At 43.0% G+C, this 17,793-nt stretch overlaps 1 protein-coding gene across 3 annotated transcripts in view; it reads left to right on the forward strand.

Moving 5' to 3' along the window:
* The first annotated feature begins 2,969 nt into the window (after positions 1-2,969).
* Positions 2,970-17,793, forward strand: part of ANTXR2 (ANTXR cell adhesion molecule 2) — a 149,588-nt gene continuing 134,764 nt past the window's right edge. For all 3 annotated transcript variants that reach the window (XR_013960008.1, XM_080657552.1, XM_080657553.1), the window contains exons 1-3: positions 2,970-3,869; positions 4,512-4,583; positions 6,629-6,700. Coding sequence is in view for 2 of the 3 variants with exons in the window: in XM_080657552.1 (XP_080513678.1) it covers positions 3,718-3,869; positions 4,512-4,583; positions 6,629-6,700 (296 nt within the window). In the remaining variant the exon portion in view is untranslated. The remainder of the gene's footprint in view (positions 3,870-4,511; positions 4,584-6,628; positions 6,701-17,793) is intronic.

The raw sequence follows: 17,793 nt of genomic DNA on the forward strand, positions 1-17,793 counted from the left end.
TAATAAAATAATTTAAAACTAAAACAAATAGAAAAGAAAATGTGTAAACAGTAAATTAAACATTTTTCTTTAGTGCAACTTCCAAATTATGCCCGGGACGTAGATGTAGATGGCAATGTAGACTGGGTTGAAAGGTTTTTGGTCTTTAAAACATCAGCTTCAGTGGGAACAGTGTTGTTGGTCTCCTTTTTAGCTAATGCTCTGATACTGTGCTCTCCAGGGGCGTGTCTCCCTACATCACCACGATAACGTGTCTAGGCATTCCCAGGGTGATGTCGGGGGACGCGTCTGCAGGCATTACAAGGAGCCTCTGGAAGATTGAGAGGTTGTTCCTTCTACTGAATGGGCGGATATAAATCCGCCCACTCAGAAGAAGGAGCTGCGGCCATGTTTCCCGAAGTTGCCATGTTAACACTGCTGCTGGTGAAGGAGCGGAGGGGAGAGCAAGAGAACCCTCCGCTCTTTCGGCTCCGCGGGCCAGATAGAACAGCCGAACAGGCCGGATCCGGCCTGCGGGGCCGTAGTTTGCCCACGGCTGGTCTAGCTGTTGCAATGCCCCAGTCCTCACACCTGGTAGAGGAGACGAGGTGTTGCTATAGTTACTGCTCCTTCTTTGTGGTTTGGTGAGATCGTAAGCCTGCCCTCATTATTGTGTGGGAAGTCAGAGACCAACAGCCTCCTTCACCAAGGACTATCCCAGGGACTGCCCCAGTTTTAGCACTGAGAGTCCCCTGTCCCTAGACACCCCTCATCTGGAACAGATCAGGACAGTAACTAATGCATTTCCCACCGATTTTTATTAGGTGAAAGTGATTCTGACAATTATATAATTATTGATTAATTATTGGTCTGTGCCAGGAGAGGCCACGTCTCTGCTTCGCTGAGACTCTTATATGTGCCAATGAATAACATGAAAAGAGTTTCAGAACCGAGCTGAACTAATTACCCAAACAAACAAAAGAATGGTGACAAACTTCAGTATATCAATCACCTCTACTGGCTTTGTCATCAGGAAAGAGGAACTGAGTGGGAGGACTTGACTAGGGCCTAGGAATTGGAGAAAGGACAAATTTTAAGGTATTCTGTTTTATTTTGGGACTAAAAAAAGATAGTTTCTGAGATCAGTTTGTGGAGTCCCAGAAGATGAGCAGAGTCAAGAAGCTAGGGGAAAAGAAAGCCAATAAATGTGAGTTTAAAATACTTCATCATGAGGATATGTCGCAGGCATATTGAATGCGGCTGGTCCTGAGGTCAACCCTGGAGTCTCATTGTTTATCTGGTTTTGCTGCTTTTCTGGGCCTAGAGCTGAAATACAACTGAGGCCTAGATGCTATCGCTAGGGAAGAAAGGTCACACTGTGGATGAGATCCCATCTTAGAGACCTTTTGTACTTGGCCCGTTGTCCTTGCCCTGCTCATATCTGCCTACCTACCATAGCCCCATCAATACCTTTCCAGACCCATCAATTAAGAAGTGGTGGGTCAAGTGGATGGTACTAGAATTTCCATCTCCAAGTGGAAATTCGAAACTGAGGGTCCATCTGTATTTATTGAAGCTCTTATCTGTTCATTTTTCTCGGTTTAGCTGCTGTAGGATGATATAGTCTCCTAACTGGTCTCCCTCCTTTCATTCTTGTTCCTCCAAGTCCACTGTATCATATCAACATGAATAATCTTTGAAAAACATAGATCTTATTACTTTATCCCCTATCCCACCCTCTGGGTTAAAATCATCTAATGGGCTCTTAGCACACCTAATATAAATCTTTATCACAGTTTACAAAGCATCACATAATGTGGCCTCTGCCTACCACCCTTACTTCATCTTACCCACACAGCTCCAGCCACATGATTGTCTTTCTGCTTCTTGAATGTGCTAAGTTAATGCCTATGGAGAGTTGCAGGAGCTGGCAATGTGTCCTCTTTCAGCTCCTGGAATAACTGCCTTCTTTTGGTTCCTCATCTAGTCAATTATTCTCTATGATATTAAAATATTTTAAATCTCTGCAAAGCACCTTTTAATATGGACATTTATTTATTTTTGTCTCTTTTCCTTCCTTGACCAGACCTTAAGCTTGGTGAAAGCAGGTGCTTGTCACCTTGTTCTGTGCATTAACTGTAAGTACTAATAGATAATTGATATTAAATCTTTGTTAAAGTGACTGGTTTCTATTCTCAAAATGCTTATAAACAAATCCAGTTGTATATCAAAAATAACTTAAATGAAAAGTTGCATACACATGAAAACAAACAGAAGAGATAGTAAAAGGCAATATGCAAATAAGTCCTATGTGAACTTGTTATCACAAAGCATTGCTTTAGTTAAAACACAAAGGAGGAGGTGACACATCATATTACTGTCAATCATTGTAAGTTCTAAAAGCCAGTGTCAACCAGGAGCAGGCAGAAGACTTAGGTGGAAGTGGTGGAAAGGAGAAAGGAGGGGGCGGGGGGAGTGTAGATTGACTACACAGAGAATTTGAATGTAGCAAACTTCAGCTCCTGCACTAGTTTGGTAAGGCAGCCTGGCTTGCCCCAAGATGAAATTCTTAATATTTGGAGATTGGGGTAAATGACAGTGGAAAAAAATATTTTGATGTACAATTTTCCATTCCTAGAGATTTCTCCCCTGTCCTTCCCCTCCTCCCTCCCCACCGTTCCTTGGCTTGGCGAGATGAAACTACAAAGGAGGTTTATAATAGAAAAAGAAGAAGTTGCCTTCCTAGGTGGAGAGTTGGGGAAGTAAAGAGTGTGTGTGTGCTTGTGGTAGTGGGGGTGGGGAGGAATAGTCTATCGCCCCCCTTGGAATTGTTAGTCTTTGGTCTTCGATCTCAGCGACTCAAGCTGCTGAAATAGACCAGGCCTGCAGGATATATGGGTATGCTCAGCTTCTACAGGACATTTGTTTTTCTAAACTCCTCCTCTTCCCAAAATTTGGCAAGCATTAGTCATTTTCAACTAGGCAAGAACGCACAAGTGTGCTTGTGTGGCTGCGGGCTTCAGATCAGGCCCCGCCCACACGGAGCCGGGGCTTGGCCCCGTTGCGCTCTTGGCTTTGGTTGGAGTGGCTACTCCGAGCCACTCGCCCGGGGCCGCTCAGCCTCCACCCCTAAAGGGGACCGCCCGACTGCGCCGCGCCGGGGCCGCGGAGCACAAGGAAGAAAGTTTGCAGTGCCCGGGGGAGTTGGGCCGCCGGAGGAAGGGAAGGAACCAGAGGACCCGGACCTCCGCTCTGAGTTTGTGCAGCCGTCGTGGCGTCCGGGGGCGGCTGCCCGCCGCGCACAGCAGCCACCGGGCTTCAGGCCACCCTGAGGAATGGGACTCGGGGTCCGATCCTAGGAAGGAGCAAGAGGCTGGTCTGGAGGCCGGGGAGGAACTTCTTCCGCGCGCTGTCGCTTGGGCCCTCATTGTCTGCAGAAACTCTCCGGATCCGCTGGGGAAGGACTCATTGCTCTCCCGCCGGGATTCGTCTGGATTCCGGAGGCAGCAGCAGCTGCGGCTGCCGCTGCAGAGTCTCCCTTTGTCCTCTGTGGACCTCCCTCCCACTCCTTCACCCTCCCTCTGTCAGGGAGTGGGTTCCGCTGCTCCAGGCGCCGGCGCCCTCGCAGCTCGTCGTCCTCCCGCCCCAGGGTCCTGGGTGACTCCTACCACCGCCGCGTCCCGGGGAGCCCAGCCGAGGGGGCAGTGAACTGACGGAGTCGCAGGTCCCCGCCGCAGGATGGTGGCGCGGCTGACGCTGGCCCGCAGTCCGGGGAGCTGGCTGGTCCAGGGGCTGTGGCTGCTGGCGCTCGGCGGTCCCGGGGGGCTGCTGAGCGCCCAGGAGCAGCCCAGCTGCAGAGGTGCCTTTGATCTCTACTTTGTCCTGGACAAGTGAGTGCCAGAGGGGGTCCACTGTCTTGTGGTGCGGGTGGCCTTGGGTGAGTTGTGGCTGGGGAGCAAAGATGTGTGCGCGCCCTGGGGAGAGGAGTTAGAAAAGCGTGGATGGCTACCTTGTTGCTATTTCCGGGCAGAGGGCCAGCGCTTTGGGATCTTTGCGGGCTGGGGGTGGTGATAGGAGTCGTCCAGAGGTGCTGGACTCGGGGAAAGTGGGGTAGTCCCTGCTTGCCAGTCCAAGGGCCTCCTGGGAAATGGAAATGCGGCCACGGGGGGTAGCCTCTGTGCCCCTGGAACCCAGACCAGACTGTTTGTCAGCCTCCCTGTCCTCACCCAGTCACTCTGGCTAAAGTTTGCTTGGTTTTATCCTAGGAAATGCCTAGGGTTAACAAACCCTGTGTGGTTTGCATTTCCTGGGAAGTGGGCTGTGTTTATTTTAAAGAGCGGGGGGTCCTGCTCCAAACTATTAGCAGGCAGGTGGTCCCCAAAGATGGGTTGACTTTCTCAATTCTTGTAGCACCTTAGTTTCATTACTGGTATTGTGACTTTGATTCTAGAAGCGGCCCCATGTACATGTTTGTTTTTCTAATTCGTTCTATTTCTTTTCTTTTCTTTCTTTCCTTTTTTTTTTTTTTCCAGGTCTTGGAGTGTGGCCAATAACTGGCTTGAAATTTACGATTTTGTCAAGCAACTTACAGAACGATTTGTGAGGTATTTCTTCCACTTTACTTTTCTAGGGACTGGAGTGTGAAGTTGAGGGAAGTAGACCAACATGTAGGGTATCCCCATCGCCCTTTTTTTGAAACCTTTTGCAGGAAAAGCCTTCAGTGAAATGTGGATGTTAAAGAGCCTCCTCAAGATCATTATTACTCACATGCTCTTATTAGGACAGACCTTCACTGGTTGAGGGCTTATGTCATCTGGACCCCAGAAACTTGGCTCAGGCTCTGGGGAAGCATCTTCAAATACTATTCCACATGTCTTTTCTTTTTTGAATTTTCATCTGTTATGAATTTCAGTTATGCTTTCTCATAATTTATCACATTAAAATTTTTATGCTAATAGTATTCATAATATATTTTCCTTTCCACACGATTCTTAGCATTGTAGAGGTCCTCATTAAAAAAAAAAAAAGTGTTGGTAAACTTCAAATGAACATGTGTTAATAACCTACTACCAGAAAAGGCACTTGTGTGGATGTTTAAAGAAATGACTTGTGTTTACAAAATGTGTGGGTGGGTGTGTGGTGCGTTTAAAATTTAACTGTTCTATATATGCAATAAGCCTTACTAGGAAAGACTCCTATAAAAAGAAGAACTACTATGCAATCCAGCACACTCTCTTATTTAGAGGTAACTAGGAATTAGTGGCATTCCTACTTGAAAATGGCCCCCAGACACTAGGCTTTTGAGGCTTTTTTCCCCTTTCATTTTTCTTTTTTAAGGAAAAATATGCAGTGAGCAAATGCAAGTTTATCAAGATAATGGAAAGGACACAAAAAGGAGCTGTATTATTAAATATTGCTTCTTTCAGTCTCGTTAGCCCAAATGTTGTCTGTAAAACAGGCTTGGATGATCAAAACATTTTGAAAGTCATGTTGCAAGTAACTTCAACAATCTGTAGAGGCCTAGGCAATCCCTGCTTTCAGTTATTGGCAGCCATAAAGTTATCCCTATAAAAATGTATGCTTGTCCATGTTCCATCATCACTCTCCTGCATCAGAAATCAAGTATAACACTCATTTCTGGACAGTGTCAGAGGTAAAAACCGTCTAAGAAAGAAAAATAAGGGCCCTATGTCCTTAAATGTCAAAGGCAGAAGAAAGTTGTTTATACATTTTCTGATTTAATCCAAGAGTGTGCAGAGAGTGTCACCTAGGTTTTGATTGAGAGCAATGTACAACATTTTTAAGAAGTGAGGTTCTTATTCATTCAGTCTGCTTTGCAAGTTGGACTTCTGTAATACAGTTTCTGGCTCAAGTTTGGTTGCTCCGTTACTAATGATACAGTGTAGGAAGTGAATAAAGGGTGACTACTGAAGAGAATGACTTTCAAAATATGCATGGGACATCATTCTGATCTTCGGTCTGTGGGTTTTAGATTCATATCTTCTGTTTCCAACCTGAGTAATAGTTGCAAAGAGTGTCTTGGAAACAGGAGCCATTCTGTGGTATAAATGCCTAAAGCTTAAAAGATGCAGCTCACGGGGGCAGTTGTTGACAGTTGGAAATATGACCTTTGAGACGTAGAAAATTGAAGATGCCTAATCAAAATGGCATTTGTTGATCTCTTTCACATTGTCCATAGCACTCTTTAAGTATTCTTACTTCAGGATAACTTTTTATGAAATTCATAATATAGTTGTAATTAAGTCAAACTGGCTACTCTCCAGCCCTCGATATTGCTAGCCACAGTCTCTCCGCAGGGTTTGGTCTCCTTTAAGGAGATGGGGTAGAACATCAAGCAGTTTCTCAAAAGAATTTTTCATGGACCTAGAATTTATCTTTCTAGTAAGTCTCTTCCTAAACGGCTCCAAAGGGCATGGAGGAGTGTTTGCTGAGAAGCACTGCCTGAATCCAAAATGACGTATGCAATAATGTTAAGCAGAGTTAGTGTATCTACTTAGGGGGTTCCATTTAAAAGAAGCCTGGACTATTCAGTGAGACTGATTTCAAATGAGTCTCCCTAACTATATATCTGTATTGTGTCAATATTTCTTTGAAACATGTTTTAATTGCCTCTCTTCTTATTTTGCAGCCCTCAGATGAGAGTATCTTTCATTGTGTTTTCTTCTCAAGCAACCACTATTTTGCCATTAACTGGAGACAGGTTAGTGCATTATCATGTCACTGCAGGCTTTTAGCAGAGACTAATCTTAAAAGAATGATTGATATTCCAAGTGGTGATTCAGGCCTCTCAGTGGAACCAAGCAAATGCACAGACAATTGGGTTCTCTTCACTAATAGAGGGGAAAGGAGGTATGAGTAATATAAAAGAGCAGATAATCTGAAAATCAATATCATTCATATTGGCTGTGGAATGTACAATGAAACCCAGAACTCTGCCTACTTGTATATTCACTACCTCCCACCTTTTCCCTTCTCTGTTACTGTAAGTAGTTCTACATCTTTCTTGTTTAGATGTAATATATTAATCAACTAGGAGTTTGAAGAACATTAGGGAGGGAAAGCTACGGATCTATTTGGATAATTCACTAGATGCAGCAGACATTCTGAATCTCTAGTCTTACTCGGAGGTGCACTGGTGCCGAATATGTTTACTTTTGTAAAGGAACTTGCTTTATATTATACTAGAGGCCCGGTGCATGAAATTCGTGCATGGGAGGGTCCCCTCAGCCCAGCCTGCACCCTCTCCAATCCGGGACCCCTCGGGTGATGTCCGACTGCTGGTTTAGGCCCGATCCTGGAGATCAGGCCTAAACCGGCAGTCAGACATCTCTCTCACAATCCAGGACCACTGGCTTCTAACTGCTCACCTGCCTGCCTTCCTGATTGCCTCTAACTGCCCCATCTGCTGGCCTGGTTGCCCCCAACTGCCCCCCCTGCCAGCCTAGTCACCCCCAACTGCCCCTCCCTGCTGGCCTAGTTGCCCCAAACTGTCCCCCCGACGGCCTGGTCACCCCTTATAACTCCCCCTGCTGGCCTGGTTGCCCCCAACTGCCCCCCCCACCCGCTGGCCTGGTCACCTCTCACTGCCCCCCTCTGCTGGTTGCCCCTCACTTCCCCCCCCCCCCCCGTCAGCCCTCACTGCCCCCCCTGTTGGCCTGGTCACCCCTAACTGCCCCCCCCGCAGGCCTGGTCATCCCACGCAGCCCACTGCTCAGTCATTTTGGTCGCCCCTCACTAACCCCTCTGCCGCCTGGTTGCCCCACACAGCCCACTGCTCAGTCATTTTGGTCGCCCCTCACTAACCCCCCTGCCAGCCTGGTCGCCCCATGCAACCTGTTTGGTCATCTGTTCAGTTGCCATGGTCACTTAGGCTTTTATAGATATAGATTAGTATGTATAGGTATATATGTATATATATTACACACATATAAAATACATATATGTAGCTCACATTTTTATAAGACATACTAGAGGCCCGGTGCATGAAATTCATGCATGGGGCGGGGGTGTCCCTCAGCCCAGCCTGAACACTCTCCAATCTGGGACCCCTCGAGGGATGTCCGACTGCCCGTTTAGGCCCGATCCCGGTGGGTTCGGGCCGAAACAGGCAGTCGGACATCCATCTCACAATTCAGGACTGCTGGCTCCCAACTGCTCGCCTGCCTGCCTTCCTGATTGCCCCTAACCGGTTCTGCCTGCCAGCCTGATCACCCCCTAACCACTCCCCTGCCAACCTGATTGATGCCTAACTGCTCCCCTGCCAGCTTGTTTGCCCCTAACTGCCCTCCCCTGCAGGCCTGGTCACCCCTAACTGTCCTCCCCTGTAGGCCTGATCCCCCCAACTGCCCTTCCCTGCAGGCCCAGTCACCTCCAACTTCCTTCCTCTGCCGGCTTGGTCACCCCTAACTGCCCTTCCCTGCAGGCCCGGTCACCCCCAACTTCCCTCCTCTGCTGGCTTGGTCACCCCTAACTGCCCTCCCCTGCAGGCTTGATCACCCCCAACTGCCCTCCCTTGCAGGCCTGGTCCCTCCCAATTGCCCTCCCCTGCTGGCCATCTTGTGGCAGCCATCTTGTGTCCACATGGGGGCAGGATCTTTAACCACATAGGGGCAGCCATCTTGTGTGTTGGAGTGATGGTCAATCTGCATATTACTCTCTTATTAGATAGGATAGAGGCCTGGTGCACAGGTGGGGGCCAGTTGGTTTGCCCTGAAGGGTGTCCTGGATCAGGTTGGGGGTTCCCTTGGGGCATGGGGTGGCCTGGGCGAGCGGCCTGTGGTGGTTTGCAGGCCGGCCACGCCCCCCAGCAACCCAAGCAGAGGCCCTGGTATCTGGGATTTATTTATCTTCTACAATTGAAACCTTGTAGCCTGGAGCAGAGCCAAGCCTCCTGCTTGCTCCCTGGCGGCAGCCATTTCTGTTGGGATTTATTTATCTTTTATAATTGAAACTTTGTAGCCTTAAGCGGAGGCCAAGACAGGCCAGGGCTGCAGAAGCTTGGCTTCCTCCATCGCTGGGGGCAACCCTAGCCTCCTGCTCTCTCCAGCTCCATGGCTGCTGCCATTTTTGTTGGGATTTATTTATCTTCTATAATTGAAACTTTGTAGCCTTGAGTGGAGGCCTGGGCCCACCAGGGTGTGTGGAAAGCTTGGCTCCCTCCATTGCCAGGGAAACCCAAGCCTCCCTCCTGCTCACTCCGTGGCTGCAGCCATCTTGGTTGGGGTTAATTTGCATACTCACTCCTGATTGGTGGGTGGGCGTGGCTTGTGGTTATAGCAGAGTGATGGTTAATTTGCATATTATTCTTGTATTAGTTAGGATGTAATATATATGTATGTGTCTCTACACACAGACACACACACACACACACACCCACACACAGAAATACACAAATCTTTTGTAAAAGGTATGGCTTTTCCAAGCCAATGTCACAGTATTTCATATGACCATTTCTATATCATTTGAACCCACTGTGGCAAGTTGGAAATAGTCAGTGCCATATTTTAAAGAATGACTAGTTTCCATGGGATCAGTTTTGTTTACTAGACTCTTGAGTTCTTTGCTTTTATATATACTTCATTTAATACAAGGTATGCATGATAGCTCTTGCTCAGTTCTTTTTTTCTTTTTTTTTTTTCATTTTAATTTCTTCAATGATTAAGGTATTATATATTTGTCCTCATCCCCCCATTACCTTCCCAACCCCCCTTGCCCAGTTCTTGTTGAATTAATTAATGAGTTAGCATTATTTTTAAATCAAATTTCTCCAAACTGTAGTTTTAGCAGGGGAGACTGGTGGAGTGTGTTTTGTAAAATATGTGGATTTCTCAGGAGTGTGAATTTTTACGTGTGAATTTTATAAATTATTGTGTTATGGAGGAATTTATGTTTTTTTTTATAAATTATTTTTCTTTAAAAAATGTCAAGAAAGCATAATATTTAAAAGGATTCAGGGAGAGAATTTATATAAACTTAAAATTTATTTGTGCTTTAAGTATTACTTTTCCTGGAGGGGAAGTCTGTAGATGCAGGGCAGGGGGGCGGTTCCAGCTTACAACCTCAGTCTTCTCATCCATACTTCCCTTCCATACTTTTTAACGTGCACCTGGGTTTCTTCAAGGGCCAGAACAATAGCAGTCCCTTATAACCCATAAGCAACATCATTCTACACTCACTGATGTGACAGTCCTTGACTTCATGGGAATAAATTTTCTTCACTGTCCGGCTTAATTTCCAAAGAAACAGATTTGGATCTGGCCTATCCTCTAGAAGAAAATAAAAGAATAATGGTAACATTTATGGAGTGCATATGTAGAGAAAAGCACTTAGCATAATGCCAGACATATAGTAGACTCTCAGTAATTGTCACCTGCGTATGCCATTCCAGGTGCTCTGTCAGACACTTTACATACGGGTCCTCCAGTGCTTTGAAGATGAAGTGTAATCAGTGGTCTCCAAGTTGATATTGCTCAGACATGTGCATGAAGAGTTTAAATCATTAATTTAAATTAGAGGTTCTTCTCTTCTCTTGGTTGAATCTAATAGGGGAGAGATTGGAATGGGATAAAGAGGCTTCTATTCGAAGAGACAGCATAACATTGTTGTTAAGAGCCGCTGAACCAGTATCTAGCTAAATGGTCACAGACAAGTTACTTAACCTCTTTTTTAAAAAAGATTTTTTTAAGATTGATTTCTAGAGAAAGAGGAAGGGAGAGGGAGAGAGACAGAAACATTGATGTGAGAGCCAAACATAGACAGGCTGCCTCCTGCCTGGGAATCAAGCCTGCAACCGGGCATGTGCCCTGGCCAGGAATCAAAACTGCAAACTTTCAGTGCAAGGGATGACGCCCAACCAACGGAGCCACATTGGCAGGACACTTAACCTCTTTATGCCTCCTTTTCCCCCCCATCTACATACTGACGACAATGATGATGATCATAACAATAACTACCTCATAAGATTGTTGTAAGAATTGAAGTCAGTGAGTGCAGAGAATATACGACAGAATCTGGCACATATATATTCAAGAGGTGAAAGCTTTGTTGTTACCTGGAGCTAGGGAATATGTAGTAATTAATGATCAGGGAAGAACTGTGTTTATATAAAGATATTATTGTCCTGTTTGAAAGGATTTATAATACTCCAGGCAGAATTTTAATAATGCTACTTGCAACTTATTTTGCTTGCCTGTCTCTTGGAAATAAATATACATTTATTTTTATTGAATTTAACTATTTGTGGCATGTTGAATTAGTTTGGGATGGCAGAAAGAACACTAAGAAGGTCTGGGTTAGAGTTCTGGTTTTGCTACTTTCTGACTTGGAGACTTGGACCAAGTATATACTCAGTGTGTTACTTTTTATATGTATAAATTATAGACAAAAACTATCAAGTTTTCTTAAGAGAGATGTTATGAAGATCAAAATAAGGCAGTGCATAGAAAAGTACTTTGTATATCACAGAATAGTCTCCAGCAAAGGATATTGTTTTCTGCTTCTAGTTATTCTTATACTAATTTTATTTAATTAAGTCAGTAACTTTTTAAATTCTATGGTCCTCTACATTTGGATATTATAAGATAATTTTTCATCCATTACGTACTTTCAAGTGTGTAGAAACAATTTGCATATTTAGATGCAACATCACTGAACAAATATTTCCACAACTATTGTGGATCTTTGTGTCAAAGCCTAGAAATGGGTATTCTACGTGTCAACTTTCTTGATGGTGTATATCAGACAGACAAACAGATCTGCATGCGTGAGCAACACAAAAGTTAAGTAAAGCAGGTTTCACAATTTTGGTTCTATCACTCATAATTCTTCAGTACTGTGGTGAATATGAGAAGTACCTCTTTCATGTTTCTCAGTGTTGCTAAATATTTTCAGTAGAGATGAAGCAAGATTGGAAGGCAGTATGTCCTTATGGTAGGGCAGTGTCTTCTGTTAGGGTTTCAGCATAACATCTAGTGCTATGTAAATGCACGAATAGAATAATACACATGGCAGGAAATGACCAGTTATACATTTCATATATTCATCACTTAGAAACTTTATTCTTTTAAATATTTCAATTCAAAACACTCCCTTCTATTCTCTTGTCCTCATGATTTTTATCCTCCATATATCTGTTAGTCCCTTTTTTCCACCTTCCTGCATGCCTTCCTTATAAGATTTATTGAGCATTGTGGGCTCTGGGAGTAACACAAAGATGTGTAATCTAGTGTGTGTGAAAATAAGGGGTGTGCACATATACACCAATAGTTCAGGGCTGTATTACAGCATCAAGTAAGAAGAAAGTGCTGAGTGTTTTTCAATATGGAAATATCCAGCCTTTTAATATTAGAGAATTTAAACAGGACTAATTTTAAAGGATACTTTTAGTTTTTGTGGTATGTAATTGGGGATAGTGAATTATGCTCAGTTGTGTTTAGTATGGTCTTAATGATATAAAATGATTTGGTTGAAATCATTTAGTGAACAATTATTAGGTGCTAGGCAGTGTGCAAAATGCTTTCCATTCATTACCTCATTTAATCCTCATATCAACTCCATGTAATACATACTATTATTATCTCAGCTTTACAAATGAGGAAACTGAAGCTAAGAAAAGTAATGAAGCTTGTCCAGGGATACTTAGTTAATAAGTGGTGATCAGTATATCAGCCAGAATGGTATCTTAATGTATAAAGTAGATCATGCCACTCTCATGCCGAATACAGTCTGATAGTTTGGAATAGAAGAACACATTTCCCAGTGGCCTAAAACTCCTACCTGATTGCCTCACCCAATCCTCTGGTACAACATTGGTTTCCATAGGCTAGCCCACTGGCCACCTTTCCATTCCCTAAAAAGGCCAAGCTTGTTTCCACATTAGGAAGTTTGCTCTTTCTCCGCCCCAGGTCTTGTCCAGGACAGGTCATTCTTGTCATTTTGTCCTTATCCCATGTGTCACTTCCTCTTAGAGGCCTTGCTTGGCCATCAAGTCTGAGGGAACCCTGACCTGCCTCCTCAGTAATTTCTCACAATACTCTATTTGGTTATCACTTTTTGAAATTATTCTATTAATTAATCAATTTATTTTTATCTCCATGACTCTAATGTAAAGTACATGAGAGCAGAGGGGTCTTCTTTGTCTTGTTCACCCATATATCCAACACCTAGAACACAGCGTGGCACACAGTGGATGCTCAATAAACATTTGTTGAGTGAATGGTTGTTTGCCTGACTCTAGAACCTTAGTTATTAATTGTTCTAATGTTTCCTCTCTCTTTGAAAAATGATAAATGATGACATATTTGCCGGTTTTCTCATTCCTATTCTTATAGATTAGTTATACATATTTTCAATTCTGTTTTCAATATACTTGTCCCAAGATTTAAAAAGTTGTATTTATTTGATCTGAACACAGTTACCCATTACTTAGGAAAAAAATATTCCTTGGCCTGATTTGTTGGAAATTGAAGAGAAGTCATTAAGTTTAGATAATATATGCATTTCTATTATTTGAAAGAATTTATTCTAATTCCTTATAATCTGAATTAAAAATGTACTTGTGACAAGATAGTCCTTTTAAGAGTTATTCACTTACAATTGACTCATTCATTTTGTAGGGACATATGACAGTCTCTGTAAATGTTTAGAAGGTTCCTATTAGCAGTTCTCCTTTTTAGGGACTATGTCTCACTGAAATACTAGCACCAGAGTGCAAAGATAGGCATGTGCAAAATTAGACATTGCAGCCTTGTCCATAATAGTGAAAAACTGTATTCAATATAAATGCCTATAAATTGATACTGTACTTAAGAGTATATACATAGAACAGATACTATGCAGCCATTAAAAGAATTGGAAAATTCATATATATTGACATGAAAATATATCTAAGATATATTAATTGAGAAAGGAAAGTTGCCAAACACTCTGTTAAGTATGATTTTATTTTTTAAAATAAAAACAAAATCTTTAACTGTTTTTATAGTTGTGGGAACCCCTTTCACGTCCCGCGTGGTTCAGGGTTCCGGTTCAGGGTTCGGGTTCTGGAGAAGGCCGCACACAAATGGAAAGAGACTTGGAAAAGTATTAATTTGGAAATATTGGGGGCCAGGCGGGAGCCCAACTCTAGTGGAAGGACTACCCTTTGCTCTGGCCTTGCAATCCCTTTTATTGAGACTATGGGATACGCCCATAACCTTTAGGCAGGAAATTCCAATAACAGAAATTTACATAGGAGAAACAGAGTTGGAGGCTGCTTCAGCTAACAATGTTTCAACTAAACAGTGAGTGATTAAAACATTTAAGGTTGTTGACCAGCCTTCCCAGTTTCCTGTACACATCTTTCTATTAGTGGTAGAATGATTGGTTTCCCGCAATAGTTTTTTTTTTTTTTTTGTGTGTGTGTGTGTGTGTGTGTGTGTGTGTGTGTGTGTGTGTGTGTTTATAGAAAAAAGGCTGGAAGATCTGCAACAAACTGTTAACAATGTTACTGTGAGATTCAATGTGGGGAATGTCTTTGTGTTTTAATTTCCATGCATGTAGGCTATTCAACTTTATTTTGACAATAATGTATCATGTAAAATTAAGCAAATGCTTAAATTAAAAAGAATTGTTACTGACTTTTTCTGTAGCTAGAGATAGCTATCTTGAAATAAGAATGAACCCAGGGGTTTGAAAGAGTAAGCACTAGGAACAGAGCATATCCAGCTCTTATACTGGAGGGTCCTGAAGTCTTCTTGTTAAAATGACAGCACCAGGACTACACCTTGGGTAAATAGACATAGGAGCTAGACACTAGCTGTGTGACCTTGGGCAAGTCACTCTGCCTCTTGTTGCCCAAGCCCCTTGCCTGTTAAAAGGAGCTTAGCATCCCTACCATATGGTGATGTTGGGACAATAAACACATAAAATGTGTGAGAAGGCCTCCTTGATGACTGGGTGGGAAGGAGGCTAGTGTGGAAATGAGATTTGGAGGTTATCAGTGTACACCATTATTATCATTTTCAACATGCTGTGCCAGGATTATAACTGAAGGGATTTGCTCAGGGTGACACCGCTGAGTAGCTAGACCTAGAATTCCCTCCCAGGTCTGACCCCAAACGTGAACCCTTACCTGCCACACCGCCAGAGACTCTGTGTTCCCCCTTCACCAGCTTTCACAATTAGTCAGAATTTGTCACAATTCAAAGACATAGTCATCCTCTGAATTTATTCTGTTATGTTGAAAACCAGTGATGTGAGGAGAGGAAGTGACTCTAGGGTTTAAAAAAACTCTAATAGGGAAGTAATGACTCCTGTTTAGAAAAGCCAGTTTTGGCCACACACTGTGCTAATCCTGAGGGGTCTGGGCATGGCAGCAGCTCAGATCCTGGTCCTGGATATGTTAATACTTCCTTTCAGTGAAATTCTACATCTGTTTTGTGAGTGTGTTCTAGAAAATTAAATGCACTGTTACTCATGCCTGTGAGGCAGCCTGGCCCCCTGAAGTGGTAGAATGCAGAGGTCCACTTCTCATGGCCCAGGAAGGCATCGAATGGGGAAATAGAATAAAAACGTACAAAATGCAGTGATGGACTTCAGGTGTGATCTGTGTGCCACACGTTGGCTAGTGTAGAATAAGTTGGAGAACAATCTTTCACAAAACCCGGATTGTGTGGAGCATTTTGTAAGCAGAGACGTTTGAGTCAGGACTGCTGCCTTGGGGTCACTGGTTTGGACTGGAGCAGAGACTTGGGCATATGTTAGCCTTAGAGTGACATGTTAGATAAATAATAAGCACGTTTGTATATGAAGCGATAGCTAAATTTAGATAATAGAATATATTAACAATGTTTGTGTTTAGAAAATAATCTTTCACTGTTTGGAAACCTTAAAATATTTTTTTAAGTTGAAGAACAAATAAGAAAACAATTTTCTGCAATTTATCATTCATGCAGTATGTAGTATAGCAGAATATAATAACACAATTAAGTAGATAATTGGAGGAGTATGTGTGAATGAATGAACAGGTTTCCCCTCACTTTTTTTTTAATTTCTGTCAGTCTGGTGAATATTGTGGCTTATTAATGGAAGGAGACAATAAAAATAGATAAGGTTCATTGAGCACTTACTATGTATCAGACATTTTGTTAAATGCTTTATATATAACTAGAGGCCTGATGCATGAAATTCGTGCAATAGTAGGCCTTACCCTGGCTGCTGTCACTGGCTTCCCTCTGGCACCCGGGACCCAGGCTTCCCTTGCAGCCCCTGCTTCATGCAGAAGGTCTTCCAGAAGGATGTCTGGTCTAACTAGCATATTACACTTTTATTATTATAGACTAGAAGCCCTATGCATGAAAATTCATGCAAGAGTAGGCCTTCCTTCCTCCCGCTGCTGGCACCGGCTTCCCTCCAGCACCCGGGACCCAGGCCGGCTTCCCCCAGGCCGCCTGCAGGCACCCAGGACTCGGGCTGGTTTCCCTCCGGCCCGGCTTTGTCAGAAAGGATGGCAAAATGACGTCCAGTCTAATTAGCATATTACCCTTTTATTATTTTATTATAGATAGTTCAGGTAAAGTACAGTGCTAAGTGGATCATTAGTAATTTTATACAGACAAAAATAAAATTTTGAGAACATTGTTTTGTTTCATATTCTATTCAATCTACTAAGGTTTACTTATAAAATAAAAATTTTATTATATTATATAAACGGGTTATTATGATAAAATTCTCAGGTATTGCCACGTTTTGTTTGCAGTTACCATTTATTTTAAAGACTAATGCCCCTGACTAATAACATCTTAAGAATACATAACCAAATCAACCTATGATATAAACACCTATACATTTATGCTTATGCCATTATCCAAATTGGCATTGGGTAGCATAGATGCCTGTAGCTTTTAGCTTTTGTGGTAGATTGTTCTTTTGTGACCTCCAATGAAGCATAGAATGCATACATACATATATATGTGTATGTGATTATATATGTAATATGTGTAATATATAAAGTACATGTGTATGTAAAATAAATATTCATTTAACTATGTAATTTAAAAAATCTGGGCTGGCTCTATTGCTTACTTTAATCAAGATTGTGACAGACATAAACATGAAACAAACTGTACCAGTTTCAGGTCTGAGACTTAATAAGGCATGGGCGTTTCCTTTTCTTGTGGTCTTGGTGGCCAGCTGCCATATGAAAACTTTGACAACCATGAGACCACCATGGTAGGAGGAACCCTTGCTGAGCCACATGGACAAGTCACATGTAGAAGAATACAGACTCTGATCAGCAGTCCTAGCTGGGCTTCAAGGCAATAGCCAGCATCAGCACCAGCATCAACTTGCCAACCATGTGATGGAGATCATTTCTGCTCTCCTAGCCATTCCAGCTTCCCAGCTCACAACCTGTGAAGCATAGCTGCCCATTCCATGCACCGTATTATGAGAAACAATAAAATGTGTTTATACCACCAATTTCTGGGTAGTTTATTATACAGCAATAGATAACCACAATAGAAATTGTGGGAAGCTCAGTGACCTTGAGGAGACAGAGTGAAAACTGGAAGAGCAGTGACAAATTGTTATTGGAGGCTGACGCAGAGATGACCATTTTATGTTCACGGAGTGAACAAAATCCTACCAGCAGGGGAGTGACTGATGTCAACCAATAACAATAGCAGCTACAACTTACTCTGCACTTATTAGTATGTGCCATTTAATCCTCACAATGACCCCACAGGGTGGATATTTTCATCCCTATATAGATGAAACAAGATAGGGATTAGATTCAGGGGTGGGCAAACTTTTTGA

This window comes from Plecotus auritus (assembly GCF_963455305.1).
Source record: "Plecotus auritus genome assembly, chromosome: 1".
Classification (NCBI taxonomy): Eukaryota; Metazoa; Chordata; class Mammalia; order Chiroptera; family Vespertilionidae; genus Plecotus; species Plecotus auritus.